General features: G+C 41.5%; 2 protein-coding genes across 7 annotated transcripts; one reads left to right on the forward strand and one right to left on the reverse strand.

Annotated features, from left to right (window-relative positions):
* The first annotated feature begins 224 nt into the window (after positions 1-224).
* Positions 225-13,404, forward strand: cdk11b (cyclin-dependent kinase 11B). Of its 6 annotated transcripts, XM_053317245.1 has the most exons (21): positions 225-240; positions 1,505-1,635; positions 1,892-2,031; positions 2,158-2,285; positions 2,403-2,547; positions 3,836-3,862; positions 4,047-4,222; positions 4,567-4,692; positions 4,834-4,932; positions 5,076-5,204; positions 5,296-5,370; positions 6,540-6,757; positions 6,881-6,971; positions 7,051-7,172; positions 7,267-7,372; positions 7,511-7,632; positions 8,889-8,996; positions 9,322-9,438; positions 9,906-10,054; positions 12,420-12,609; positions 13,034-13,404. In XM_053317245.1, the coding sequence occupies exons 2-21, from the start codon at positions 1,525-1,527 to the stop codon at positions 13,124-13,126; spliced, it is 2,472 nt and encodes an 823-aa protein (XP_053173220.1). In that variant the 5' UTR covers positions 225-240; positions 1,505-1,524; the 3' UTR covers positions 13,127-13,404. The 6 variants fall into 6 exon arrangements, with proteins under 6 accessions (XP_053173220.1, XP_053173221.1, XP_053173222.1 ...); XM_053317246.1 differs by lacking the exon at positions 225-240 and having other exon boundaries at positions 1,385-1,635; positions 2,406-2,547; XM_053317247.1 differs by lacking the exons at positions 225-240; positions 3,836-3,862 and having other exon boundaries at positions 1,385-1,635.
* A 1,314-nt stretch (positions 13,405-14,718) lies between these two features.
* On the reverse strand, positions 14,719-25,489 carry mmp23ba (matrix metallopeptidase 23ba). The gene is made up of 8 exons (XM_053317639.1): positions 24,936-25,489; positions 21,039-21,175; positions 19,892-20,031; positions 19,245-19,412; positions 18,941-19,105; positions 17,829-17,939; positions 16,619-16,745; positions 14,719-15,100 (listed from the first exon to the last, which is right to left on the reverse strand). The coding sequence occupies exons 1-8, from the start codon at positions 25,161-25,163 to the stop codon at positions 14,926-14,928; spliced, it is 1,251 nt and encodes a 416-aa protein (XP_053173614.1). The 5' UTR covers positions 25,164-25,489; the 3' UTR covers positions 14,719-14,925.
* Positions 25,490-27,805: the final 2,316 nt, after the last annotated feature.

A 27,805-nucleotide genomic window follows, 5' to 3' on the forward strand; every position in this document is an offset into this window, starting at 1 on the left:
TAGAGGTTAGAATCAGAAATGTATACTTTATACTTACATTAACACGACTTAAAATACAGTACTAGTAGATGAGATAAAGGAAAACGGATACAAACTAATACCTGGTTTAAACAGAAATAAAATAAGATATAAATGATATATCATAGTATTATACTGGCGGAAGTGATTGTTTCACACCGGAAGTTGTACCGACGTTTGCAGCGCGTAGAGACCTCCGTAAAACCGCTGCGCGTATCTCAGGTCAGTTTAACCATTTTATCTGCTCGGTGGTTATTTTCATCCCGCTCTGCACACATGCGTTTAAACAGAGCTGCGGACACAGCTGTCGGTCCTTCAGTTTGTTGCTCTATCAGCTATATCACTATATTTTTTTATAACGTCGCAGTTAGCAGAAGAAAACTGTTTAGCAAAAGTCGACATGCTAGTTGTAGCTAACTGACGCTAGCTAGTTACCTAACGTGTTAGCATCCGCAGCTTGACTCATAACAACAAACAGCGAGTTAAAGTCTACCACCGATGTGTCTTTTCACTCAGTTTGCTGCTGCTGTACAATTAACTAACTGGTGAATACAGGAGTAAGATATAACACAATACTGCACAATGATATCAGCATATATAACTCGTAACTGGCCTAATGTTAAGTTACACCAACAGTTAGCAGGTTTAGCTCAATGCCTATAACTAGCACATGTCAAACTTAATTCACATTGTAAGATCGATCTGAACTTATAGCGATGTATTATTTCTTATAAGCACTGATAAACACTCATTTACAGTCGAAGTGGAACTGAGCCATACAATGCATTTTGGTGGGACAACGCTTGGGATGAGAGGCGTATCACAAGTTATAAAAAGGAACTTTCTACTGAAAGCATTCATTATATAATGGAATGTAATTAATGCACCCGGCACTGGGTCTATGTATGTAGGAAAGAGAGTGAAATCTACATTTGAGTTAATTTAGCACACTAAATGTGCTGATTTACATGAATGTATCTAAATCTCACATTTTCAATGCTAACTGAATGATTTTTTTAAAATGTTTCCTTTATTTGCTAATGAAGCTGACTTAAATAAGATAGATAGAAAGATACTTTTATTGATCCCAAGCTGGGAAATTACAGTGCAGTAGCAGCATTACACACAGTGACAATAACAATATATAGTATAAGAATATAAAGATCAAACTATACATAATAAAATAGCAATAGAAAATTAAATAAAATGTAATGTACAAAAGTATATACAACTAATTGACAGTGTTGATTTTAGTGCAAAGTAGAATAATATGAGATGTGTGTAACTGTGTGTAGAAAGTAAAGTACGTAAGTAGTACTCTAATAGTGGGTCATACTATAAAATTTTAACACAAAAAAATCACCATTGGTTTTATAATGACAATTTTACAATTTTCAAACAAATTTGTTCTGTTTGGTATAAACTCTTCATGCTTAAAATGAAGAGTGTAATACCACCTGTGTTGTGTGTGTGTGATGCAATGCAGGCGGTGCAGAGCGGACGCTGATGGGGGACGAAAAGGAGACCTGGAAAGTGAAAACTCTTGACGAAATCCTACTAGAGAAAAAACGCAGAAGAGAATTAGAAGAGAGAACAGAACCCAAGCGCCAGAAAAATGTAAGTATTTCCAAAGTAATTTAATACCCAAGCATTTGAATAGTTTTGGAGACATGTTTGGTAATTTTAAAACTGTAATGTACACTCACTTGGCTCAGTTTTTTTTGTTGTTGATGATCTTTCATCGTCTTTCTGTGCTTACAAATGACTCCTACATTCTGATAGTTGTCACAGAAGCTTTTGCAGTAAAGAGAAACACAGAATATTTTGTATCACTGGCATTAACCGCATCTTTTGCTGTTCTGGTCTTGCACAGTTCACCCAGGGCCTTGTTCCACAGACGGATGATCGGGAAGCCAAACGAGATACTCCGGAGGAAGGAGAACTACGGGATCAAAAGATGGAAATAACAATTCGGAATTCCCCGTACGCCCGGGAAGACTCAACAGAAGACAGGTACTTTAAACTGTAGGAAATAAACATCAATACATATCTTTTTAGTTGACTGCTAATACGAAAACAGTGCATTCAGTAGTTTAACCTTGGTCAAAAACTCAAAATGTTTTCTTTACATTAATGCAGGGGAGAGGAAGATGAATCACTGGCAATCAAGCCTCCACAGCAAATAGCAAGGAAAGACAAATCTCATCACAGAAAGGAGGAGAAGAGAAAAGATAAAAGACGTCATCGCAGCCACTCTGCTGAAGGAGGTGTGGGAGTGCCGCTTAATCGCATAAACACAAGCATATGGTTTTTACAGCTGAATATGACAGGTTTGGAATTGTTTTTGCGAATCTGTATTCACTCAGGGTTTTTTGTTTCTACAGCAGGGAAACATGTACGGCCCAAAGACAAAGAAAAAGAGAGGGAGAGCGAACGCAGGAAGCGTCAGTGGGAAGAAGATAAAGCCCGGCGAGACTGGGAGCGGCAGAAACGAAGGGAGCAGGCCAGAGCTCATTCACGCAGAGAAAGGTGAGCACCGACCCTGAGCCACATGTTAAACGACTTTACATTAGGGGTGTAATGGCACACAGAATCCACGGTTCTGTATGCATGTTTGTATGTTTCGGGGTCACAATTTGGGATGATTTCGGCATAGCAGAAAAAAGAAAAGGCAGAATGATGCTGCAGTGGAAACTATTACTGGAACAGTTTAGTTGTGCTGCAGTGGAAAATGAAAACAACCTTTCAGTTTCCTGCAAGAAGTCCGAACACCTGCTGACAGCTGTTTTATGATGATTTATGGTGTAACTGTACATAAAGTAGTTGAAAGTAGGTCCAGCTGCTACAAAAGTAACATGCTGCTTACACTGATACTGATGCTCCACTATTAATATAATGATGTCATGCATAATAATATATATATGTGGAAAAATTTAAAGCCATATTAGAAGTCCCTTTAACTGAGAATTGCGACTGCTTTATTTGAGTTGGATTTAATCTCTTCCTTGTGTGTTTTTAATGTTTGTATTTCTCCTTAAACTGTAACTGGTGTGCTGTCTGGGCCCAGTCTCTAACATTAAACCACTCCTTTTACTTTCATACTTTTTAACTACATTTTTCTCCCTCAAAACTGTTTCTTATGACAAACACTTAACATTATAGTAGTTCTGAAGGGCTTCACTCAAAGGTGGAGTGAAAAAGTGATTGTCACAGAGAGGGGAGGGGGGTGGAGGGCTTTTCACTATAAAGATAATAGAGCATATTTTGAAAGTGTGCACTCAGTCACTGTCATTCTGACAGCAGCAGCACTACAGGGTAACCAGGCTAACTTGCTTACAGGTGTAGTAAAGTTGGTGTGTTGAGTTGGGTTGGGGTAAGTCTACAAGACTGCAGCCACACCCTTCTCAACAGCCGTGAGCATGGTGCAGCTAAGTGGTGCGCTGCCAAAACATTTCAGGCAGAGCTCACGCTGTAGAATTATTGTTCCACATGTCAGAATAAGTGGATTATTGCTCTATTTCAACAGTAATTGTTTGGGTTATGACTGCATGCACTGAACCATGATGATACCATAATGGTTCAGGATGAATATATGTACCCTTACAACCTCACCTTACATTAATCCAGACACAGATGTGTCTATTTGTTGAAATACAACTTGAGTTTAATCAGTACCTGATGATTTTTAATGTTGGATTGTTGGATTTGCGTTGTTAAAAAGTTATTCAATGTGTCTTCTCCATTGTTTTCTTGTCAAGATTGAACCTTTAAACAACATGAAACTTGATTTAGATGTCTATTTTTTTCTAATTTACAGTACATCTACTGTAGGACTACAAGTACAGTACGTATGTTTTATTAGCAAATTAAAAAGACTGTTAATATCTATATGTTTATCACTTAGTGCAGCGCTGAAGGTAACAAAACAAACCTGCAGCCATAAACTACTTGAAAGTTTGAAGTTATTACAACCGAAACTAAAATGATGACAAACAATGACAAGATCGGGGTTTTGGTTGTCTGGACAGACCTCGACTGGACTCTCCTGGGTTTTTTTTGGACCACAGGGACCGGCTGGAGCAGCTGGAACGCCAGCGCGAGCGGGACCGAAAGCTCCGCGAGCAGCAAAAAGAGCAACGGGAGCTTAAGGATCGAGAGAGGAGGGCTGAGGAGCGGCGCAAAGAGCGAGGGTCTAGACGAGAAGGTCAGTGATCGAACTCAAACACTTGTTGGACAACAGTTGTATTTTTTTTCATTTTGGACAGAGTTAGGCGACGTGTTTCTTTATTCCTACTAAGATCAGTTAAACACATCCAGACTGCCGCTCTGGAGTTAACACGCAGACACAAGACTGATCTCACTCTTGGGGAAAAGAGCGTATAACGTTCACAAAAGTGTTCAACACTTCATTCAGACACAAAGTCCAAAGCATCCAGTCTCTGTCCTATTGCCAACCATAAGGATTTTGTTTTTTAAACCTGATTTCCCAGCATGAACTCTGAAGCTAAATCAGCAGCAATGATTAATAAGAGACTTTCCTGTCCACAGTGCCGTCTCACCATCGAATGCTGCCTGAAGAGTACGATGAAAAGCCAAAGCAAAGTCACCGCAGCCGCAGCCCCACCCACGTTCCCCGAGACAGATCTGACCATAGTGAAACACGGAAGAGTGGAAGTGAGTGCACCATTATGTCACTCTTCTAAAAAAAAAAAAAAAGTTGCTTTTATCATATTTATACTAAACTATCCAGTTATTTATTTTCCCCAAGATCATGTTTTATGTTTCAGTGTAGCTCACACTGTGTTATGTCCGCAGCATCAAAAGAGGAAAAACCAGAGGGCAAGGACCTGCTCGCAGACCTACAGGACATCAGTGACAGCGAAAGGAAGACCAGCACAGGAGAATCGTCTTTAGGTAAATGATGACGTCACCTATACTTTTAGCACCCAGCACAAGCAAAGAACAACACAGTACTAGGCTTTTCAAGGTGTTGACTTCTGTGGAAGGACATTTCAGATGATAAGCACCTGACTTAGTTTCTTTTTCACCTCGTCCAGCGTCAGGATCAGGCTCTGACGAAGACGATGACGATGACGAGGATGAGGAGTCCAGCAGCCAGAGTGAGGGCGAAGAGGAAGAGGACGAGGAGTCTGTCTCGGGCTCTGGCAGGTCTGACCAGAGCGCAGGTAAGAAAAAAATGTTCCTGTGACTCACATGGCTGTCAAGTCAAGTTATAAAGCAACACAGGTTTAACAGAGCGGCTTCTTTCCTTTTCAGAGGACGTGAGTGAGGATGAGCAGTCAGAGGAAGACTTTGAAGAGGAGAGAGAAAATGGAAATCATATTCCTGCAGGTGACTAAACCTTCTGATGTTACCATAACACATCATATGGTGCCTGTGTAGCTACTCTATATGCGCTAAGAGTAATTGTTTGTGTTGCGTTTTCTTGAATGTATAAATGTTTTTATGTTTAGTATTTATCTGGAAATGATTTAAGATGAAAGAGCTGCACGGCCACAAGAGAGAGGTCATAAATCATATTTGGATCAGTAAAGGTTTGGCTTTGACTGCTGAACATTTTGGGGGTTTTCTTCATAATTCTTCTCTTGGAGGTTAAGCAGATATCTTGACAGGAGCTTTCTACCGCAGGTTCCTGAAAGGCACGATCTGCGATTCAAACAAAAAAATAGGAAACCCGCCACCAAAGTTTCAAAACACAGGAGTGGAACTTGCTGTCTGTCCGATGCTCCTTTTACACATTTTGACTTGCCATAGAAGGAAAAGCCCAGGTGTTACTAATGACATTAACGACGGCTTGCATGCACAATACCATGACCTTGAAACCGAAGCAGCTACATGGAGTTCAGCCATCATTCCTTTTATTACTTACACCTGTGCTTTTCCTACCGTGACATGTCAAAATATTGTCTGTGAAATAGTATTAGAAATACCAGTTTCATCAAAACAACCAAAAAGAAAACCCCAAATTATTTTTGTAGACCTGTTTTTGAGGTGTCAAATAGCCCAAAATGAATAGTTTTATTATTCTGATGATTGTTTGTAGTTTACAGTACAGGTGAAACTTAGTTAAATGCTTAAATTGAGAATTACAGTCAGTCGTTAAATGCCCTCAAACAGATGATAGTTTTTCAGACCAGATCAGTATTTTTGTAATGGACATTATATTATGTGTTGACTATTATATATAGATACTATTATATATAGATTAATAGATGGGTCAAGAAGAGTATTAATCAGTAAGAAGTTACATAATCAATCAATGGAGTGATTCCAGCTTCTCAAATGCAAAAATTTGCATCCTGGGAAATTTCTGATATCTTATTGAAGATTGATCAAAAAATAATTGGCAGACTAATGGATAATGAAACTAATTGTTTGTTACAGCCTCAAATAAATCATCAAATGTATAGTAACAGTGACAGACCCATATCTAAATTCTAGTAGGGCTAATGAAATGCACTCATCAGCACTAAACTGACTCTACCCTTTTTCTATTGCAGTGCCAGAGTCCCGTTTCGACCACGACTCCGAGGAGAGCGGTGAAGAGATGGAGGACGAGGAAGAGGAGGAGGACGACACGGGGGACAATGACCCTACGCCCCAATCTCAGACTCATTCCCGCTCCCCCACCCCCGAAGAGAACTACGTCCCTGAATCCCCTCCTATTTCACCCGTGGAGCTGAAGAAGGAGCTGCCTAAATATCTTCCTGCTTTACAGGTCGGAGTCCGTGTGACACAAATATTCATCCATATAAGCCAAAAGTTACGCATATATCATCTAAAAGAAGTGAATGGTCTGCTGAGGTCTTTAATTGCACTGTGTATTGTTGTTGTTGTTCAGGGTTGTCGCAGTGTGGAGGAGTTCCAGTGCCTGAACCGAATAGAGGAGGGAACGTACGGTGTGGTGTACAGAGCCAAGGACAAAAAGACTGGTATGAGAGTAAGCATGTGTTGGTGGGGTCTCACATGTGTTTACTGAAACAATAAATGTGACCTGTGAAATGTTTGCAGATGAAATCGTGGCCTTGAAAAGGCTGAAGATGGAGAAAGAGAAGGAGGGATTCCCCATCACCTCTTTAAGAGAAATCAATACTATCCTGAAAGCTCAGCACCCAAACATCGTCACAGTACGGGTGAGAGAACTTACTCAGTTATTTCCGCTTTTAATGGTTATTGTATCTCCCGGAGTGTTGTAGGAAAATCTAACCCTTTTCTCTACTATATCAGGAAATCGTTGTTGGAAGCAATATGGACAAGATTTACATCGTGATGAACTATGTAGAGCATGACCTGAAGAGTCTGATGGAAACCATGAAGCAGCCTTTCCTGCCAGGTAATGAGAGACATTGTTGAGCTTCAGTCCATTTTCTGTGTTTGGTGTACTCTCTTAATTTATGGGGAAAGCAGTGAGCGCGCCTCCTCCACTCCACAGCAGCTCTGTTAAAACACAACGTCTTCTTTTCTCTCTCAGGTGAAGTTAAGACTCTGATGATTCAGCTGCTTCGAGGAGTCAGACACCTGCACGATAACTGGATTCTCCACCGCGACCTGAAAACGTCCAATCTGCTGCTCAGCCACAAGGGAATCCTCAAGGTATGCTCGCACTGCGGTTCTTACGCAGGGAAACATGGAGGGAAGTCAAATTCCACCCCCGTGCTCTGGCAGTTGATGGCTTTGTGGGAAATGGGAAATCACCTGTTGAAGTAGATTAGGCAAACTGACAGAAGATTTTTAATGTGAAATACTGAATGTAAACAGCTTTGCTTATGAGAAAAGGTGTTTGTTGAGTCAAATTTATGATCTCTACTTTATATTTACACATCCATAAGCACAGATGTAGAGCCATGATGCCACACAGGGTTAACTCTTGGTGGACATTAGTGTCTGAAAGTGGATATCTTAATGAGTATTTGGAATATGTGACTTGTAGATTGAGAGGGTCCAAAACCTTAATGGCTAGAGAGTTATGATACTTAAAATTTGTTGGAGCCCAGATTCATGATTTGATTGGTAAATATTACCACAACAAAATAGAAAAAGCCTTTTTCCCCCCTTTTACATAGTACAGCAACTCAAAAAGTGATTCCTTTAATCCATTTTAGGATGATTCACAACTTTCCCCTGAGCTTACAGCAACACAGCATAGTTACACAAACAACACATGATTACTAAAAGTAAATTAGAGCATGAATTTCTGGCAAAATGAAAAGCTGCCTGGGCCAGTGTGTAAATGAACACTGTGTTTCCAGTGTTAGGCTAACCCATTGTCGCTAACTCGGGGCTAACCTCCTTCAATTTTCCAGCAGTTTGGGAAAACGACAGACAAAACTTTTCTTGGTCTTTAGAAACTTCAGCATTTATGAAGTGACACCATGCAGTCTGTACTGTACACTTACTGCCAAACTGACAACTTACTGCTAACCTTTTCCTCTGCTCCACTCGCATTTACCATCACTTTTCTGACACTCGCTCAACTACACACATTACACACTGCCCTATTCCTTAAAGGCGCTGTGCTGCCAAGAGATTTCAGAACAGCGCCACACAGAGGCTCCCAGACGCTACTGATTTTCTGAATGAATGGAAAAGATTTTTTTTTTGAGCTGGCGGGGGTTCTTGTTGGCTTGTACAATTATTGGGGAAACACTGAAACCAGATTGCGAAGAGTGTGAATTTTATGTTAACTGACAACAGAAAATATGAATCATCTTGTCGTTTTTCAAATCAAATATGAACATTTTAGCACTAGTGTATGATAATTTAATCCACTCTGAAAAGTCAGGACATAAACACCTTTTTGAAGAATTTCTCACAACTATCCCCCCCTCCCCATCTGTCTTCTACTGTAGATTGGCGACTTTGGTTTGGCCCGTGAGTACGGTTCCCCCCTTAAGCCCTACACCCCTGTAGTGGTGACCCTGTGGTACCGATCGCCAGAGCTGCTGCTCGGAGCCAAGGTAAGAACTGAAGCGAAACTACAATATAAAGGGGATGTACTTTCATAGAGGTGGTTATATCATCTTGATTCATTGTTTTTCCCAAAGATATATTTCCAGAAGAAGGCAACATCTGTGAGGCATTGGCTCATAAGATACCAAATACCACTGAAACACAATTTGAGTTTTACAATGTATGATTTACACAGTGAGGCGGCAGGACTCCAGCAGCCGTCAGAGCACATCCACTTTCACACATGAGACAGACGAACGTAGAAACGTGCCAGGCAGACTGTCTACTTAATGTTTCTGAGGACCGCCACTGTGTTTGTTCTTCTCTCCGCAGGAGTACTCCACAGCTGTGGACATGTGGTCAGTGGGTTGCATATTTGGCGAGCTCCTCACCCAGAAACCTCTCTTCCCTGGAAAATCTGAAATTGACCAAATTAACAAGATTTTCAAGGTAAATGCCCTCACTTGCCCTTATAAAATGAAGTAAATCCTCACCATAAAGGGTAAAGCTCTTGTGTTTACAGCCCGTAAATCTTCCGAGTGTGTCATCTGTCAGGAGTGGGTCAGCGTGCAGTTCTGTCGTGCACCACAGGGTAGAGCTGCTGCTAGACTTCAACCCAGATGAATTTATTGTGAAACTGAGAAGGCCACCCTAGTTGTCTGAATAATTTTCAGTAGATCATCTGCATAACAAACGACAGCCGTGTGGCCTGATGTCATTCAGGCCTCCCAAGTTGTCCTGCAGTCTGTAGCAGTGATAAATTAAAGTATTGAAATGTACTTAGGACTGGTCTATTGCCACATGTCTGTGGTTGATGAATACATCAGCCCAAGTAGGAATACTTCATATCCATCTCTCCCGACACTGACAGCACTACATGTCTGCTGACTCGTGTGTGTCTGTGTGTGTGTTTGTAGGATCTGGGGTCGCCCAGCGAGAAGATCTGGCCCGGCTACAGCGAGCTGCCCGCTGTGAAGAAGATGACTTTCACAGAGTATCCTTACAACAACCTGCGAAAGCGCTTTGGAGCACTGCTGTCAGACCAAGGCTTTGACCTCATGAACAAGTAAGATTCTTAGAGGCTGTTTTATTCCACACACAAGAGGCAACATTACACCACACACACACACACACACACACACACACACACACACACACACACACACACACACACACACTGCATCTTTACTGCATATAGACAGCCTGACTGTGGTATTGCAGCTGTTGTCTGTCCGCTTCAAGACAAACAACTAAAGCTGTTAAGGCATGAGTACTTTATGGGGATCTTGTGCAACAGACATAAGAAGAACATTATGAAATGCGTGAAAAAAAAATTTGATGGCAGGGTTTTCGGTTAATTACTGACGGGATACATACTGATATATGTTTATTAAAGGCAAATATTAACCACTGATATGAGAAAAAGAACAGCGTGACTCCTCCAGTGGAAACTGCCTTACTTGGATCAACGCATTGTTACTCTGTCAAAGTCTGTTAGTCTTTCCAGAGCTTTTTATTCAGTCTGCATTTCTGGCAAGCTGACTTAAAACATGACAACGGTAGCGGACTGGTAATTCATCAACATGCCTCCGCAGTGTTCCCGTTCCATCCCCATGTTCCGTTTCACAGACACACTCGCCACGGTGACGCTCCACACTACAGAAAAATGTTTTAATACGGAAAATCATTTTCACACCGAGAGTAATGGATTCATAATTCTTTGTTGCACATTCCGATGATCAGTGTTGTTTAGCGGCTGCAAAGAAGCAGCTTAGAGCTTCTCCACTCTCCCCTCAGATCTTTACCCACCCGCAGAGCCTCTGCCTACACCTTTAAATTGCAAAAACCACCGCGCTCAGTTACTTCACAGCTGCAGAGGACGGTAACAACATGTCCACTGTGCTGCAGGAGGGATCATGGTTCAGTGGAAGTTTGGCACCTCTCCAGAGCTGCTGAGACCTTCCAGCTGTCAGACGGCTGGCAGGATAGGTTCAGACCACAGGAGGTCAACGCGAAGAAGAGTGCTTTCTGAAAAGCTGGAGACGGAGCAGCGTAGTAGAGGTTTAGAGGGCTTGTTTGGCAGGTAGACATCACAGAGCTGTTTGGAATATCACACACCCTCTGTGTAGTGAGTGTTTCGAGGTTGAGGACTTCAGCACCTGTCCGGAGAACATTTAGACATGCAGTTCATTTCTGCACTTTACTTTTTTACCACATCAAACTGTTTTACTGTACTGTTCCAATATTAACGTTTACCAATTAATTCATTTCCTTTGCCAGGTGTCCCAGTAGTAAATGGGTCTGTGTGAATCAAATGAAAAGCAGCAGGGTTTTTGGCTCTTAAAGGTCCTGAGTAGTGAGTTCACAGGTGCAGGAAGAGCGCACATTCTTGGAGTTCGAAACCTAAAACAGTAGTTTGGACACAAGGGAAAGTTTGTCCCTTTTAACGCCAGCATTGTGTCATGAAGCTGGTAGCAGTTAGTAATTCTTCTCAGTGACTTCCCCCACATAAAGAAAGCCAAAGGTTATTTTAGTAAAAGTCTAGTCAGGCTGCAGTTAATCATTCAGCACAACTGCCCCCACTCACAGACTGAAAGCTAATTTTTACAATTAAGCAGCTCTCCATTATGCTGAGATGATCCCGTCATGTGTAATTAGGACTCGTAAACCCATTGGCCTCGCAGGCCGGGGTGCATCTCATCTCGTGCTCCGTATTAAAACTAAACTGCTTTTGTAGTGAAGTTCATACATTAAAATGCATTGTTCAATTTACAAAGTCTCAATCTTCAAATCATGGGTTGTAGTTTAGTTTCTTGAATGAATTTTATCTCTTATCCACATTCTTTTGGACATGAACGATGTATGAAGTTTTGTCCAGTGTATCTCTTTAGTAGCCTGATAACCAGACTGAATTGCCATTATTATTATTTCACTTCATTATTCAGCCGTTTTCTTTATGTGGGGTGGAATATTTTGCCATCACCGGTGAGTAGTGACTGACCTGCTTCTCCTGTCAACACAGAGGCATTTAGAGGTAGCAGTTGAGACATGTAGCAGATTTCCAGCGACATGTCATTGTCATTATTTTTCTGGACCTGCCACCTCCACATTAATCCCGCCTACAAAGCCCTGATTGGGTTTCCAACCAGGGAGACTGCCATCAGTGAGCACAACGCAAGGCCTGTTTGAATTGGAGATTGAGATGAGATCAGTCACTCAGGAGTCTGAAACTTGGTTATAGTCTCAAAGCAAAATAAATGAAAGTGAGGTTTCATGATTTTTAACCATTGCTCTACACATGGAAGTCTCTGTGTGAACAATCAAAGCCCACACAACACTCAGAGGCGCCCGTTTGCCTGTGCTCCTTTGCTGAAACGTCGCCAAAGTGCATTAGCATCTCCACATGAACTGTATCATTGTCTGTCTTCCAGATTCCTCACCTACTGCCCCAGTAAGAGGATCTTATCGGACGAGGCACTCAAGCACGAGTACCTCCGCGAGACGCCATTGCCCATTGACCCGTCCATGTTCCCCACCTGGCCGGCCAAGAGCGAGCAACAGAGGGTGAAGAGAGGCACCAGTCCTCGTCCACCCGAGGGAGGCCTGGGCTACAGTCACCTGGTAAGGACATTAGGCTCCACTTTCTCCATTACATACAGCTACCAGGCTTTCCGAACGCTGTCTGTGTTAAAGAGATTACAGACCTACAGGCTTCTGCTTTGTGTCCGGGTAGTTCCTCCTTGTGTTTTCCATGATGAGCACCTTTTTAAGTTCCTAATGTTTACAGCAGTAGTGCTACCCACCCAGAAGTTTTAAGGCTTTTTTTTAAAATTTGGAATTAGTGTCAATATTTTCTGTCTTACCAACATCTTAGACCATTTCATGCCAACGGTTTTCATCGTTTATGTCAGTCTTATTCTCGTCAAGGTAGAAAAATCATTTAATCATGTAAGAATTTCATCCCGTCAAATTAAATTAAACTGCAAGATCATGATATCAGAGGTGTGATCGAGCACTGACTAACTGTTGGCCCTAATCTCTCCAGGGGGATGACGACCTTAAAGACACAGGCTTCCACCTGACAACCAGCAACCAGGGAGCGTCTGCAGTCGGTCCAGGATTCAGCCTGAAATTCTGAGGCCAAAACTGCAAACACCTGGCTTTCTAACAGAGGAAGAGTGGGAGCAAAAAATTCTGGGACTCGTTTATGTCGAAAGCGGATGGTGTCACTGGTTTACTGTAAACCAGATCAATATCTGATCATTCAACTGTTACCAGATAGTCAGGACTGTCTCACAGCAAGACTGGTGGCTCAAACATGTTGAATTTTCCTTTTTGTCATCTGTTTTTTTTTTTTCTTTTTTTTTTTAAAGGCATTTCTTCGTTTCAAATGTGGCAATTTTAGCTGTGCAAGAGGAGACGCAACCATAAGTCTGTTAGAACTTTAGATCTCATGTTTTGACTTTTGTTTATTTTCTCTTCTATACTTCATGAGAGAGGACCAGATTTTATAAATGGTTGGTATTTCCTGGCTGCGCGAGCTACTGTATAATGATGCAGCATTGGACGTGCTTTCCATCCAGCATAATGTTAGAAATTAGGACTGTCAGCTCACTTGATGACAGGGGGGGACGATGTTTTTGCTAGAAATAAAGTTTGAAACTGTTTTGTCTGCTGTTCTCCCTGTATTTATAAACTCTGTCATAACTATGCAAACACAACTGTACTCTGCCAGAGGAGAGAGAGAAAAAAAAGAGGGGAAGTCGAGCCTTAAAAAAAAAAAAAAAAATCCAGCCTTGAACCCAACTTGGTTGTAGCTGTCCAAAAGTGATGTCATTCTTTGCACTGCACACTTTGTCTCCGTACTTTGTTCTTTCAGGGGAAAAGAGGCCCAGACTTCACTCTGCCTTTGTTTTTAAATGGCTCTGCGACTCCAGGATTAAACCAATAAATTCTTTGATTTTGAGCCGAAGAAAAATAAACAGTACAGTTTAGTTCCCTGCAAGACTGCTCACTGCTTTAACTGGAACAGACACAGAATTTAAAAAAAAAAAAATCCCCTTTCGTCTTGGGACTTAGACAGCCTGAACCAAATGGAAATGTTCATTAATCAGTTTTATCTATCCCCTACCCCCACCGGAGCCCTTCTGCAGATTATTACACCTGATGTGTTGAATACGCTTGGAAGCAGAGCTGCCGGTGGAACCAACTGCTCCGTCTCCGGAGGCAGACTGCTGGCTTCACTGTGAGGCTAGTAAAGTAAGCTAGACGTCTGAGGTGTTCCATATGTGGTTTGAGGTCCAAATAGTTTCAAAGGCTGTAGATAACATTGCTTATTCTGGCTTCAGTAGCTTAGTTTGGTCAGTGTGTAAATTATTGAAATGGCATGAATCTAAGCAGGGACTCCTCAACCTTCTCAGGCCCCTAAAAAGAAACACTTCAGAGACATGGATCTGGTTTCTGGACAACACTTTTCCCCCAGGGCCCTTTAGCGGAAGATTTTGTGTTGACTGTATGTGGGGGGGGGGGGGGGTGTCCCTGGACCCCAGGACTGCCTTAGCAGCAAGAGCTTTGAAGAAGTCCAGGCTGGATCAATCCAGAGTAACAGTTATTGTCCCAAACAGCTGACGAGGCCTGCACACATTTTATTATCAGCACATGAAATGGAAACAACAATGAACATATTCTCACAACCAGGTGTGTCCACAAAAAACAAAACTTATCACGGAACGTTTATTTATTTTTTTTGCACATATTAAAATGAATTTACACAACGACAAATAATCAAAGATACAGTTGTGTGTAGAAAGTAAAGATGAGGGGGAAAACGACAAATATGTGCCCTAGTGAATGAGGTCTCCTCGTGACCGTGTGTGTGTGTGTGTGAGAAGTGTGCGCGCGCGTCCTGTTCAGTGTGCAGAGGGGTTCGCGCGGCCTTCAGAAGCGCACGCGCACCCTCCAGGAGTAGTTTGTGAGGACTTTGTCTTTTTTCTTCACAATGCAGGTGTATGTGCCTTCGTTGATGGCGTTGGCCACTATAGTTATGTGGTCGTCTTTCAAGGAGATGTAGTTCGGGTGGGAGTACTCCAGCAGCTCGCCGTCCTTGTACCAGCTGAAACCAGATCAGTGTTAATGTTCATAACTGACATTGACATGTGAAACAGCTCTGACTACAGGTGTGAATACGCTTAGACCTCTTTTGGAGGTGGTCTGGGCCGCATATGTCCACCGTCTTATATCATTGTGTAAGTAAACGTGTCCTAGACCTATTTTTTTCCTAGGATGGCGAAGTCACGACCCGCCCTACTTTGCCTCTGATTGGTTAGTAATCATTGTCTTCCTTATTCAGGTTTAAGCACGAGGACTGATATTGGTCAGAGTTTGGGGTAAGAATATCACGGTCAGCCAATCAGAGGCAGAGTAGGGCGGGATCATGACTTCGCCATCCGCGCCCTGGACCATAGGGCTGAAGGCTGAATCCAAATGTCATGAAAAACCCAGTCCAGCCTTCACGGACTGAAGTCCTTGAGTCAGAATGCTCAGTGAGATTTTCCCTCTACAGGAACTGCTGAACACTCCTGATGTTCTATTCACATTAAATCATCAACTGAGGACTTTTATATTGTAGGTGGCCAAAAACCAACATTTGCCGGTCTGATTTAGCAGATTATACAAATCCACGTTATTTAACCTATAGGCCTGTTATTCTGTGTGGACATTATAGTACATCAAGTCATTTACACAACAAAAGAAAAAAAAAGCAGATGTCATCAAAAGTGAATATTTTACATTGACTAATATTATGATTGTTATTGTTTTTACTGTGGTAATAATTAGTTGCTGTTTTTGTTTTTAATTTAAAAAAATAATAATTTTACGTTGTTACTTAATATCCTATACAGGATTGTGGCTAGTTTTCAGAGCAAAGTCTCATGAAGTCTGCACCCTGAGTGGACTCTCTGGAAGTCTGCTTAAAGTCCGCTTGAGGCCCCTTGTGGATTTGATGAATTGAGGGTTTGGACAGACATCAGCTCTTGCAGACTTCCAGGAACTCACCCACTAAGTCCACAAGTCTGCAACTGTGGTAATGTCCAGAAATTTGGATTCGGCCAGTGACCGTCTAGTCAACTGACGTCCTCTGTGTAAGTAGAAGTACATATTCATTTGCGCGCCAATTGCGTCATATTAAAGTGCGCAATACAAAGGAGCCACGACAGGCAAGATGGATTCTCGTGGATGGAGTCCACACGAAACACACTGTCTGATTTCCATCTGTGCTAAAGAGTTTAGATTTTTCTTGCACCCTAAGGACTTTGCGAACTCTTTCTAATGCTTTAATTCCCGACAGACTAGGCACAGAGAGTGCATTGCTGCCTCCTGCTGGTTAAAAACAGCAACATTTGTTTTTTGCAAATGGAAATTATGTGTTTATTTGCATATAGAGTGGGGAAGTGAGATCTGATCATGGGTGGTCACTCGAGACTCATATGGAGGTACATTCTAATACCAGGTATGAACAGAGCTACTTAAAGCTAACCACATGACTGGTGTGATCAGGGCCAGTGAAATAATAGATAGCTGACAGCATATGGTTAAGTGAACTGACTGTGGAGCAAACAGCGATACTCACTATACTTTGCCTTTCTTAGATGCTATTTTCTTCCCACAACGAAAGGTAAGCTTTTTGCCCTCGACGACCAGCTTGTGTTTGGTCCTTGGGGGTGTCGGGGTGGGAGCCACAGTAGGGAAAGGGAAATCTGAAAAGGATTTAAGGAAAATGCTTTAACATTTTAGCCATTCAGATTAATGCTCAAAAATGAAGACATGCAACTTTAATGATTTTACAACATTTCTGATCATACAATGGTCATTGTCATTGTCACTGGTCTAGGAGAGGTAGGAGATCCCAATATACCTCTGTGTATTTCATAATCTGGAGACGTCACAACTTTCCCTCACAAACACATCGCTGAAACTCTGATTACTGTCAAAGTCAATGACGATGTCAGTGATACAAACCTTATCACATCGGACACTCCCCATGCTTTTCACAACTCCTGAGCTGCAGGCGCTATGGCTGTCTTATCAATATAATCTCTCCCATCTGGGTTCTGACAAACACAACAGGCCGCCTTGTGATCATCTCAAAGTCTGCCTAAAAAACAGTCGCTCTCGTTAATGCCGCAAAAATCCAAATTGACCTTGTGTGTCTCTAACCCTCAAGCCACAGTCTGAAATTCCAGCGGTTTGGAGTCACTCAGGAATTTTCCACAGCCGTACAACGTCTCCCAATCAACAATGAGGAACAGATTACTGCGAGCCAGGAATCGTATCCTCTTGCCTCTCCACACTGTCCCTTGTTGCTGACAAAAATCCCAGAAAGCCACAACAATCTATGGGGCTGTGATGGTTAGGAGGAGCCATTTCCTGTTGTGTAACAGGAGACATCCACACCAGTGTGTCCCTCGATAAAGCTAACGAGACTCAGGCTATCAGCCTGCCTATGTGTTATCAGTTCTTGGTATAAAGCATCACTTACCGAGACACCCATCTGGCGGTACCTGCACTGCTCTGTTAGTGTTGTGGGCTAAAACATGTAATGCCTCAATGGGGACTCTTCTATTCTCCAGAATTAAACACAAACTCTACCAGTGGCAAGTGTAATCTTCCTTAAAATCTGATTATTAAAAAAACCCCATCGCAGCTCTGCATGGCTGGACCTGTTGGCTCCCGTTGCTCCATTGGCAAACGGTTCACAGCAGCTCTTTGCGCTGCTCAGTTGAGAGAAAACCTTTTTTTCCCTTGGACGGCTGCTGCCTTCTGCTGCTGCTCTGTCTTACCGTAACAGAAATTACAGCTGGAGGGGCAGTGCTTCTGCATCAGCTTGCGCTTGCTGTCGCAATAGCCTTTCCGAGCCCAGGCTGGACAGATAAATAACCGGTCCAAACATCCTAGAAGAGAGGGGGAGACAGAGTGAGGAGGAGGAGGATCAGACAGCAGCTCTCAGTCAGCAGCAAAAGAATTTGGATCACTGATCTGCTTTTTGTTCCAATGAAAATGACTCACCATAATACACGCTAATGATGACTCATGAGTAGTTTATACTGTATTCATTAATGCCACGTTGGCTTTTACTGTCAGTCGTCAAAGACAAACATTGCGGTCTACATACGGCTTGATTTTCACCAAAAATGGATCACAGGTTTTGTACCGCTGGTTCTTCACAAGTGTATCTAATGCCGGGATCAGACAACACAACATTTTTTCCTTCCGAGATGGTCACAGTGTCAGTTTAGGAGATTACTTGAATTCTTGAATCAATGTCGAGACTTGGCCAGGAGACATGGCAGACTGCGACCAATCATGGGCTGTCGTGTTTCATGACTTTTATGACCGACTTTACTGTTCCACCTGCCAGAACCAACTACATCACTTCTCTTTAGCCTTTCCATTTTTAATGTTTAATGCCAATGTCATGGAAACCACTGTAGAAGTTATCAATCGGGGCGAAAGAAGGATAAAGCTACTGGTCTTTATGTTAGGATGCTTCTACAACGATACACAACGCAGCAGAATAAAACGAGTAACTGTCACGCCCAAAACTTATTTTTCTTCCTGGCATCTGTTGACATTATCAGGCTGATATTAAGTAGTCTGATCCCAGAATGAAAACTGGATTAGCTTTTTAGGTCTTGAAGAAATTTTCCATTCAGTCGTTCACGCTTTGGATGAACTGCAAAATGTCTTCAAGACCAATTAAGTCAATTTGCCTTTGACTTACTATTTCTAGATATCCCATGTCCTGGATGACTTATAATGTTATTTAGTAGATAGGCATATTTACTGTTGTCAAAATCCAAGAAAAATGTTCCCATTTGTGTTGTGGCAGAAAGGTTCTGTGAAGCCCTGCACTACTTTCCGAAACAGTGTTATATAAGTGTTGTAAACATACCGTAGAGACGGTGCAAACCCCACACTTCATCCTGTGTGATTAGCTTGCGCCCTGTGAGAGTTGCATTCAGGTGCATTATAGCTTTTGGGTCCATGGAGTGCATGAGTCCCAGGACGTGGCCAATTTCATGCGTTGCCACGTGGACAAGGTCCGTCAGCCAAACCCCTGCAACAAAGATACAATTTATTATTTTGCCTTTCAGTTGCCGTGGACCCCCCTGAGCTGTCCACTTCAGCGTCTGTTGTATCCATCACTTTATCAGTTATATATTAGCTGTTTAAACAAACATGATAAAAATGTATGCCTTTCTTCCAGCTGAAGCGCATGTTTCCCAGAATCCAGTATTCGTGGTCGTCAAAGTGGATCTCTCCTGTTGGCGGGAAAAATGCATGAGCCAATTCTCCTGTGATGCCGTCGAAACAATGGTGCAAGTAGGACTGCAGACAGTCTGTGTGGTTGATGGGGTAGAAGCCTGCCAAAACAGAGAGAGACACATACCTCAGAGCTGAGGAGGGAAACCCTCACTCCATTATTTCTGCTCAGTGTAGACCACAGCAGTAGGATGATGGATTACAAAAGACAGAGCTTTTTCTTCAGCCTTCACCCTGCAGGATGACAACCATTCCTCTCACTGCCACTGAGAATTTATGCAGGACCCTGGAGTTTGCACCCAAAGGGACATATAAAGCATAATTTAGACTGCTTCACCATGGGCTGACATGAATGGAAGCTGTTAGGAACTTCTATATAATTTTTATTTAGAATTATGAATCACGCAGAATATAAGCTTGGTAATATAGTCCCTCTATTGTGATTTAATGAGTTTGGAGGCAAATACACTTTGGCGATGACAGCAAGGAGAGAAAAACGGTAAAGACAAAGCAGAAGTCTGGAGCTTGGAGTCATGGAACATCTGTTGAGGATTGATACAACCACATGCAGAGCACCCACCGATCTTAATGTCTGCCTCTTGGTCAGCTGGCACTTCTCTGAAGCTGAACGGCGAGACATCGCTCCACATGCCGAAAGCCTTGGCAATGCCTCGACGCGTGTCGCTGGCATTTATCAAGTTTGTAGGGTAGGACAGCAACCTGCTCGAAAAAACAACAGCATTATGTAGTTTTTACCGGTCTCTACACACATTCCTCTAGGCTACAGCAGAGGAATCTGCCAAAACACAATGGCTACTGTTCAGACAGACCAGAAATCCCACAAGCACTGCAAGTACAGCTCCATTACTGAGACTGGATAGTCTCTGATATCTCAGCCAGGGTTAGACTGGATACTTTGATTCAAAATCAGATATTGATCAGTTATTGTCATCGACTGTCAATATGAAACAGATAAAGATAGAAATTTACTAATTCAAGAATGACTGAAATTTGGCTCATTATCAACTTTCCTGTCAGCTGAATTCCCACTATGGGTTACAGGAGCCACCAAATTCCTGTGCTCCTACCATTATAGACCATCCAGTCTTCTCCTATATAACTTAAGTTTATGGGACCATCATTTCAAAGTTCCAAAAAGAATAAATTATCCCTGGATCTACCACAAACAGATTGTGTAGCACAATCCAAATGTGTTGAAGCCAATCGATCACAGTGTGGGTGTGAAACTCCACTGTACGCCTATCTGGCAAATGCAAACAGAGAGAGTTCTGTAAGGTGCTCATTGTTAGGTGATGCACTTTGAACTTTTGGTGGTCCTACAACTTTCAATGGACATCTGGACTGATATGAGGTAAGGATATATTGACAATCTCTTTAATTTAGGGTCAATTATTGCATTAAGGTGCAGTTAACCCACCAATGTTTCATGATGGTCTAAAAAATACTGTACATACTACTACACACTGGCGGGGATACAAACAGCTGAATATGCAAGACTTTGAGGAAATTAAAAGCAGTTGGATCTTAAAAGTTGCATTTATTTTTTGCTAATGCCAAATTGAGCTGAAAAATATGTGTTCTTGTATTTTCCTGCCAAAACCAACACTGTGGTCTCAGGAGACTTTGACTTCTCTTTTTTTCCTCCCATTTTTTAAAAACTGTACTTTGCTGCTGTATTAACTCTTGGAAGAACTGGAGATGAATACTTGTATGTTAGCTTGAACTTGTCCCATTTCAGCTGCTCCGGGGTGAGAGTGTAGCGCTTGTTCCTGGAGAGGTGAAGCATTTGTGAACGGGCCTCTTTGCGGATCCCGATGAGCAACACAGTGGTGTAAGCTTCTTCCTTGGACAAAGAAAAACCTTTAATTAATCACCTCACACTGTGATCACCCTTGAAGTGAATTTAGGAACTGAACCTTGAGGGATCTGGAGCTGTTTTGGGTACCAGTCTAAAGATGATTTGATTATGTTTCTGAGGTGAATTCAGTGAGATGAATGATTTGTTTTGGCACATCAATGCACATTACAAGCCTCAAAAAGGGTTTGACTTTTGTAGCTGCAGATTTGCAAAATGACAGTTACTACAGTGCTGAACTCCCGTTATTTCACTGCCTTGCATAGGAATGTTACATATTATATTATACATATGATTTCCATTTCCTGGAAGAGGGAAGTGGTCAGCAGTAAAAATGCTTTCCAAATATTAAATCTGATCCTTTTCACAGATAGGTTGTGTCTCATGTGTCTTTGGGGATGAGCAACATGGACTACAAATAATAACACCTGGATTATACGCTCCTTTTATAGCTTTGAAAGGCCATCTATGGGTGCTTTGCATTTTAGTGCTTTCATAAATATTCTGTGACTGAAGGTAGGTTTCGGTTTGCCTTGGCTGCAATATTTCATAACAGTGATCGCACTAGTTGATAAAACCTATAACTTTTTATGGAGATGGGTTTAAGTAATAAATCCGCTTTCCAACACTTGAAGTTGGGCTGTGGTCTTGTCACAAGAAACCGTTTTTATGCTTGACAGTGGGAAGGCTTCCTGTCCTACATGATACATTTAAGGAGCATTTAAGGAGGTGTATGTTGAAACCGAAAAAAACTGCCCACACAGCCTGAATCTTGACTTCTTTAAAAAAGGCCAATTGCGAACGTACCTTAGATACAGCATTACAGTAGTCTTTATTTGATGTCTAATGTGCTCAAAATGTGAATGTAACATCAGGTGTACGATGTGAGGGGATGCACAGAGCCTGCCTGGCAACAGATTGAAGTAAGAAGTGTAAAGATTTGTATGTTCTGAATATAGTGCTGTCTTGACTGTCCAATGTCAGAAACGTCCTTTCAGAAATGTCGGAATCTGACATGTTTTTAAAAGCAGGCAATCTAACAATCATGTTCGGTTAATGCAGAGAATGACCAGATGTCGTGGAAATAGGCGAAGTTTTCTTGTCATGCAAGGTCTTTTTCCACACAACTACTACTACCATCATTGTGTGTCCAACTAAGCTGTAAACTATGTATGTCTTTGAGAAACACGTGTGCCATTACCTCCATTAGTATGCATCATCTATTAAAATATGCAAAACACACTTCTCGGTGAGAGTTCAGGGAGGTAGTGGGATGCAGCCAGGAGGAGGTTACGCTTCAAAAAATTCCTGTCAGATTACCAAGCAGCAACTGAAACTTCCTTGCACCCCCCACACACATATTTTTTCCAACATCAGAACAGTGTGGGATGCATCCGACAATTTTCTGAAACTCTCCCAAACAGACAGTTGGACAAGCACGCCCAATTCATGCAGCAATCGGCCAGGTGTGTGAAAGTAGGCAGAGTCTGAACATCCCTCTCAAGCTTTTTAAAACTATTTTCAGATTTATGTGTATAACTGATTACAACACTGTGACTGCCTTCAAGGAGACACTGACAGAAAGTCAGCTCTGTTATCCCCATTTGTACGATTCATTGCATCTTGCCCCCTCGCCTTGATGGCAGATTTTCTGCGCTTTGAGCGTGGCCATTCAGAACCATAACCTTTAGTCTGAGGACACTTGAGAAGTTTGTTTAAAGCATACCAAGGCCTCTATGGTGTACACAATCAGTCCATACACTATTAAATGCATTCCTAAGAAAACCCTTATAGTGGTTCTTTAATGTTTAAGTTTCATGGATATTTTTTTATGTATCTTGGCACCCAACTCCAGCATTTCCTTACTGCAGAAAATTACTAAAGATGGAGAGCAAATATCAAAACCACTCCCTTCATTTTGTATTCTACACCCTATCCTCAGGTTCCTGTTTCTGCTTCGCCCAGTCAGGACAAATAGATGCAGTACTTCCTTCATTTCCTTACCAAAATAGTGAAACGGGCAGGCAGTCTGGTAGACTGTCCCACACTACCGATGAACTTGGTGACGTCTCTTCCTCTGATGTTAAAGATACTGTGTCTGTATCGCATTATACGGCTATATATACAGGTTATTGTTTTGTATAACAGTTTCTTTCCTGACCTCAGTTGGCACACTGGATTCTTGTGTTCAGTGATTTATGAGGTGTTTAATGTAGTAAGGCCGGCGCAGTTCTTTTCTGTGTCATGTCCTGTTACGATCACTGCAATCTAATCTCACACTTTGGCACAAATAAAGATGAACCATGAGGGCTGAAACAAGCGCAGTAGACTAAATCTTAAAGCCAGTGCTGAACGCTGACTCGGAGGGCAAAACATCTGACGACAAATCCCAGAAGATCTTGAGTCGAGCCTGGAAGAGTTTAACCTCAGTTCCAGCGCCCGTTAAAACAGGAATTATGATTTCATCCTTAGTTTAGGAGAGATTGAAGAGCCAATTCAACAAGTGCTATTTACTTTATATAATTAAAAACATTAACTATCCATAAGACTTTGGTAGAGAATATGATTATTAAAGTGATCTACATGTTATTTTTTAGTACAAATAAAATATAAAAATATATGAAAAATTACAATTAAACCACAACCTGACCTCTCTGCATTCATCAATGGATTCAACTACACTCTAATTTGTCTTTTACACGTGCTGTATAATCTACAAGACACTTATATCTAAGATCTAAGGCAGTTATGTAATTGTGACCAGTAGCTGTCTTGATTGACATATAATGAGAGTTTGTGGTAGAGGAAATGACATAAAGCTATCCCTCAGGGCCTGGCTGTGATACAGAGCCTGAGCCTCAGGCTCTGTATCACAGCCAGTGGGTGGCAGTGATTGAAGTTGTGTGTGGAAGCACACATTTATCCAATTCCCTGAAAATATTACTGTACAGGGATCAATTCCATAGCTTAATCTGATTAATCGATCTCCATCTTAGCTGAAAATTAATTAAATTTGATGTGTATTGCCATGGGTAAGCCATAACCCTGTGATTTCATCTGATGATGTCCAACTAATGATGCGTTTAAAGAAACCAGAGAAATGATTGAAAATGTATGGAGGTTCTCTATTAAAGTGTAATAACAGTGAAAAAAAACTATGTGAATGAAGGTTATACAATCTGTTCTAACCTGTGATTATCCTGATACCTGTCACCCCCCACTGAAGACCATACTTCATTAAATAATAATAATATAATTAGCCTAAATGTATTTTTACCTGGTTATCAAATGGACACACATCGCACAACCCATAATAACATACATAATCAATCAGTAGAACTTGTGATAAATTTGGGATATAAAGGATCAATCAAGTTTATTTCTGTGTAATTCAGATTTTCACACTATGGAAATAACTGGAAGACAGTGAACAGAAGTTGCACTCTGACTAGTTAACGTTTGAAATAAGTCATGCCTCATGTAATAACACTATGCCGAGCTGAAAAGTGGTTTGACCATTTAACATAGTTATAAGCCATAGCATTTCTATTTTAAGCTTTACAGATGAGCAGTTTTAATTTTGAACTCACAGACTTCTGAATGGAGTCTGCTGTTTTTGTTGATTTTGGAATTCCAAACGAAACAGAAACGTACTTATAAAACCTTATAATGACACACCAAACAACACATAGGACTTTATAATCGCTGACACGACCCTTCGTCCTGTCGTGAAGTGGTCACAGCATACCTCTAACCTCCAGGAGGGAAACGCTGTGGTCTGTTGCATCCCTGCGAGCAGAAGTGTGAGCAGCACGGCAGCCAGCAGAGGAGCGAAGCCCCAGCTGCCTCTCCGCAAACCTCTGGGAGCCGGACAGCACACCATGACTGCGAGATCACACCTCCAGGAAAAAAATACCAAACAAGAAAAAAAAAAGTCCCTCAGCGAAGTCTGCACAGCTTTACCATCTATGCTCATTAACACTGCTTCCTGGCCATTGTGCGTTTTTCTGGTAGTAGGCTGTGTTACTACTTGGGTAGCAGCTTCTGGTGCAGCAGCGCAGTCCAGCCTGTGGACCGGGTAGTGAAAGCAGTACAGACTGCATCAGCTCTGCTCGGCTCTCTTCCGCACAGTGCGCCTGCCAGAGGACTGGTTTCACATTACTGTAGATGGGGCAAGGGGTCAGTGTCGAGACAATCTAATGAAAACCAAACGCGCTCTGTCCATCAAACCACTTGCTGCAACCACGCTCAGTTAAAGCAGAATCAGATGGCTTATTTTGAACATGATTTTTTCCCCTAAGTTTTATGCAACGCTGCTGTAAAAAAAAAAGAAAAAAGAAAAGAAAAAGTGAAGCCAGTGTTACACAATATTTGCCTCAACTCCAAAAGATCAAGGACTCAGCATGTTGTGACATAAAAATGGAAACTAAATTCAGTTTGATCAAAATGCAGCTGCTATGTCTTTTTTTTTCATCCAAAAGATGCATTTTAACTGATTTGAGAAACTTTTCAAGTTGTGTCTGCTCACTCACTGTTAATTGCAAGCATTTCTGGCTTGCCAGCAGACAGTGGACCCTTTTCACAGCAGGGAAAGCACAGGTATAATTAATAACAATAATGATAGCTTTCTTCCATTTTTCCTAAATGGAAATCAGGACAGCGAACCAGCATGCATCAAGCAGGACCATGAAACCTGAACACATTAATGGAACACAGCCATGATTCATGATGTTAATTACACCTGTGCTGATAAAGGTCTTCAGCATGAACATCACTAGGCCACAGTGAGAATACAGGTTGCTTGCACAATTAAGTTTGAAGCAGTGCCAGATGTAGAGGTGACACTAGGGTCCATGGGTGGTGATGGGGTGCGCAAACAGCATGCATTTGTTGTCACAAGTCACTCACAACTCATCTTGTCCTTTTGACTAACTGCTGTTTTTAGGACATTCCTCGTCTTGTAAGATGATAGATACAGGTAACGTGAGGGAGCACAGCCTGTTTTTGTGATTTTCCATTTCATGAACAGCGCAGACACCCCACCCCCCTCGTGCACACTATTGCCTTCTACATTTTGTCTTTTGCAGTACACATGACAGATTCTACTGCATGGGTATCAACTGGAATATGGACCATGTGGGCACTACTTGTTGGGATTCGGGGCTATAGAAGGGTAACTCATATAATATTATTGTCTGCTAAATGGATGGATGAACGGACAATGACAAATGAAACACGGTTATTTGAACCCGCGGTAGTCAAAAAGGGGTACAAGTCAGAAGCTCTCAGTTCAGTGAGTTTGATTTAACATTCCCTAAATTGGTGTATATACAAATGACTTTTTGTTTCTCATTGTTTAATCAAACTATATCTGCTGTGTTATGGTTCAGCTTTGGGCTTTTCTAAAGTGGGCTTTTCTGGTCCATAGCTTGGCTGTTTATTGGGCCCTGATCTCTGCCAAAGGAAGTTATTTGGTTTTTCCCTGAGGTCTGGCCTGCTCTTCCACTCTACTGTCTGTCTCGTTTTTGCTTTTCCAGGCTGTTTAGTTGAACTGGGTCATCTCCCCTACCACTGTCACATCAAACATCAGCCTGGCTCCTTGAACTTGGACTTTTCTTGTGCTCATCTGTACTTTATTTGACTTCTTATGTTTGATTTATTACATAAGTTATCCTATTGTAATGTTATCATTTAACAATTCCTTTGCTGTATATTTTATTTGTAATAGCTGTTACGACCTTCTGACCATTTTTATTTGCCAGTTTTTTGATCTAGAGAGGTGCTATATAAATCATTTTTGATTGCTTACCTCTCTTCCCTCCCTTTGAATTTAGCCCATGGTTTTATGCAGTTGGGTGGACATTAGTACAATTTCCATTTCCTCAGTTTGTGAAAAGATTATCGACTAAAATATTTGACATTAACGTCTACCTCCACTCTAAAATATTTGGTTCTTCTTGTTGGATGTTTCACTGTGCAGAATTATGTATGTGCAAAGTTTGTTTCTCACATTCATCTGCTGACAGTGGAAAGTTTCTCTAAGTGGTGAGCCTATGAGCAGAATTTGTAGCATCACAACTAGTTTCGTAGCCAATCATGGTCCAATATTTGGAAGCCTCCAGGGCACAAACAGAATGATCTTTACAATGAAGTAGGAGACATCTGGTGTACAACAGTTAAACTCCTGAAATGAAACATATTTGCATATTTATGGTTTGTGGAATTTTTAATGAGGGGGAAGGAGGAGAAGCCATTTTAATAAGGAAATTATAAAAAAAATATATAGTGTTGGAAAAAATCTATCAGGACACAAATTGTTGTTCCAAGCAGATTATTTTCATATGTCTTAATACATGTCTGGAGGAGATCTTTAATGACAAGACGAGTGAAGTAAAGAAACGATTTAGGTAAAATCATACCAATCTCTTGTTGTTTGTTTGAAATAAAACACTAATTCATTTAGCTTCAGTATGTATCGAAATCCAAAGTCAAAATAATGAGAAACTATCTCGAAATAATGACTCAGCTCAAAATATTAATTAAATCATTAGTATCTCAAAATAATGACTTCTCAAAATAATGACTTAGTGTCTCAAAATAATGAGAAACTATCTCAAA

Source organism: Scomber japonicus, chromosome 4 (genome assembly GCF_027409825.1).
Source record: "Scomber japonicus isolate fScoJap1 chromosome 4, fScoJap1.pri, whole genome shotgun sequence".
Lineage (NCBI taxonomy): Eukaryota > Metazoa > Chordata > Actinopteri > Scombriformes > Scombridae > Scomber > Scomber japonicus.

Excerpts from the sequence above, each read along its gene's own strand:
- cdk11b (XM_053317245.1), top strand. The coding sequence starts at position 1,525 with ATGGGGGACGAAAAGGAGACCTGGAAAGTGAAAACTCTTGACGAAATC. Across the intron at positions 4,223-4,566 it reads GCGAGGGTCTAGACGAGAAG|TGCCGTCTCACCATCGAATG; the intron begins GTCAGTGATCGA and ends TCCTGTCCACAG. Across the intron at positions 7,373-7,510 it reads GAAGCAGCCTTTCCTGCCAG|GTGAAGTTAAGACTCTGATG; the intron begins GTAATGAGAGAC and ends TTTCTCTCTCAG.
- mmp23ba (XM_053317639.1), bottom strand. The coding sequence starts at position 25,163 with ATGAGCATAGATGGTAAAGCTGTGCAGACTTCGCTGAGGGACTTTTTT. Across the intron at positions 20,032-21,038 it reads AAGTTCAAGCTAACATACAA|GTTGCTGTCCTACCCTACAA; the intron begins GTATTCATCTCC and ends TTTTTCGAGCAG. Across the intron at positions 19,106-19,244 it reads GCGCTTCAGCTGGAAGAAAG|GGGTTTGGCTGACGGACCTT; the intron begins GCATACATTTTT and ends TCTTTGTTGCAG.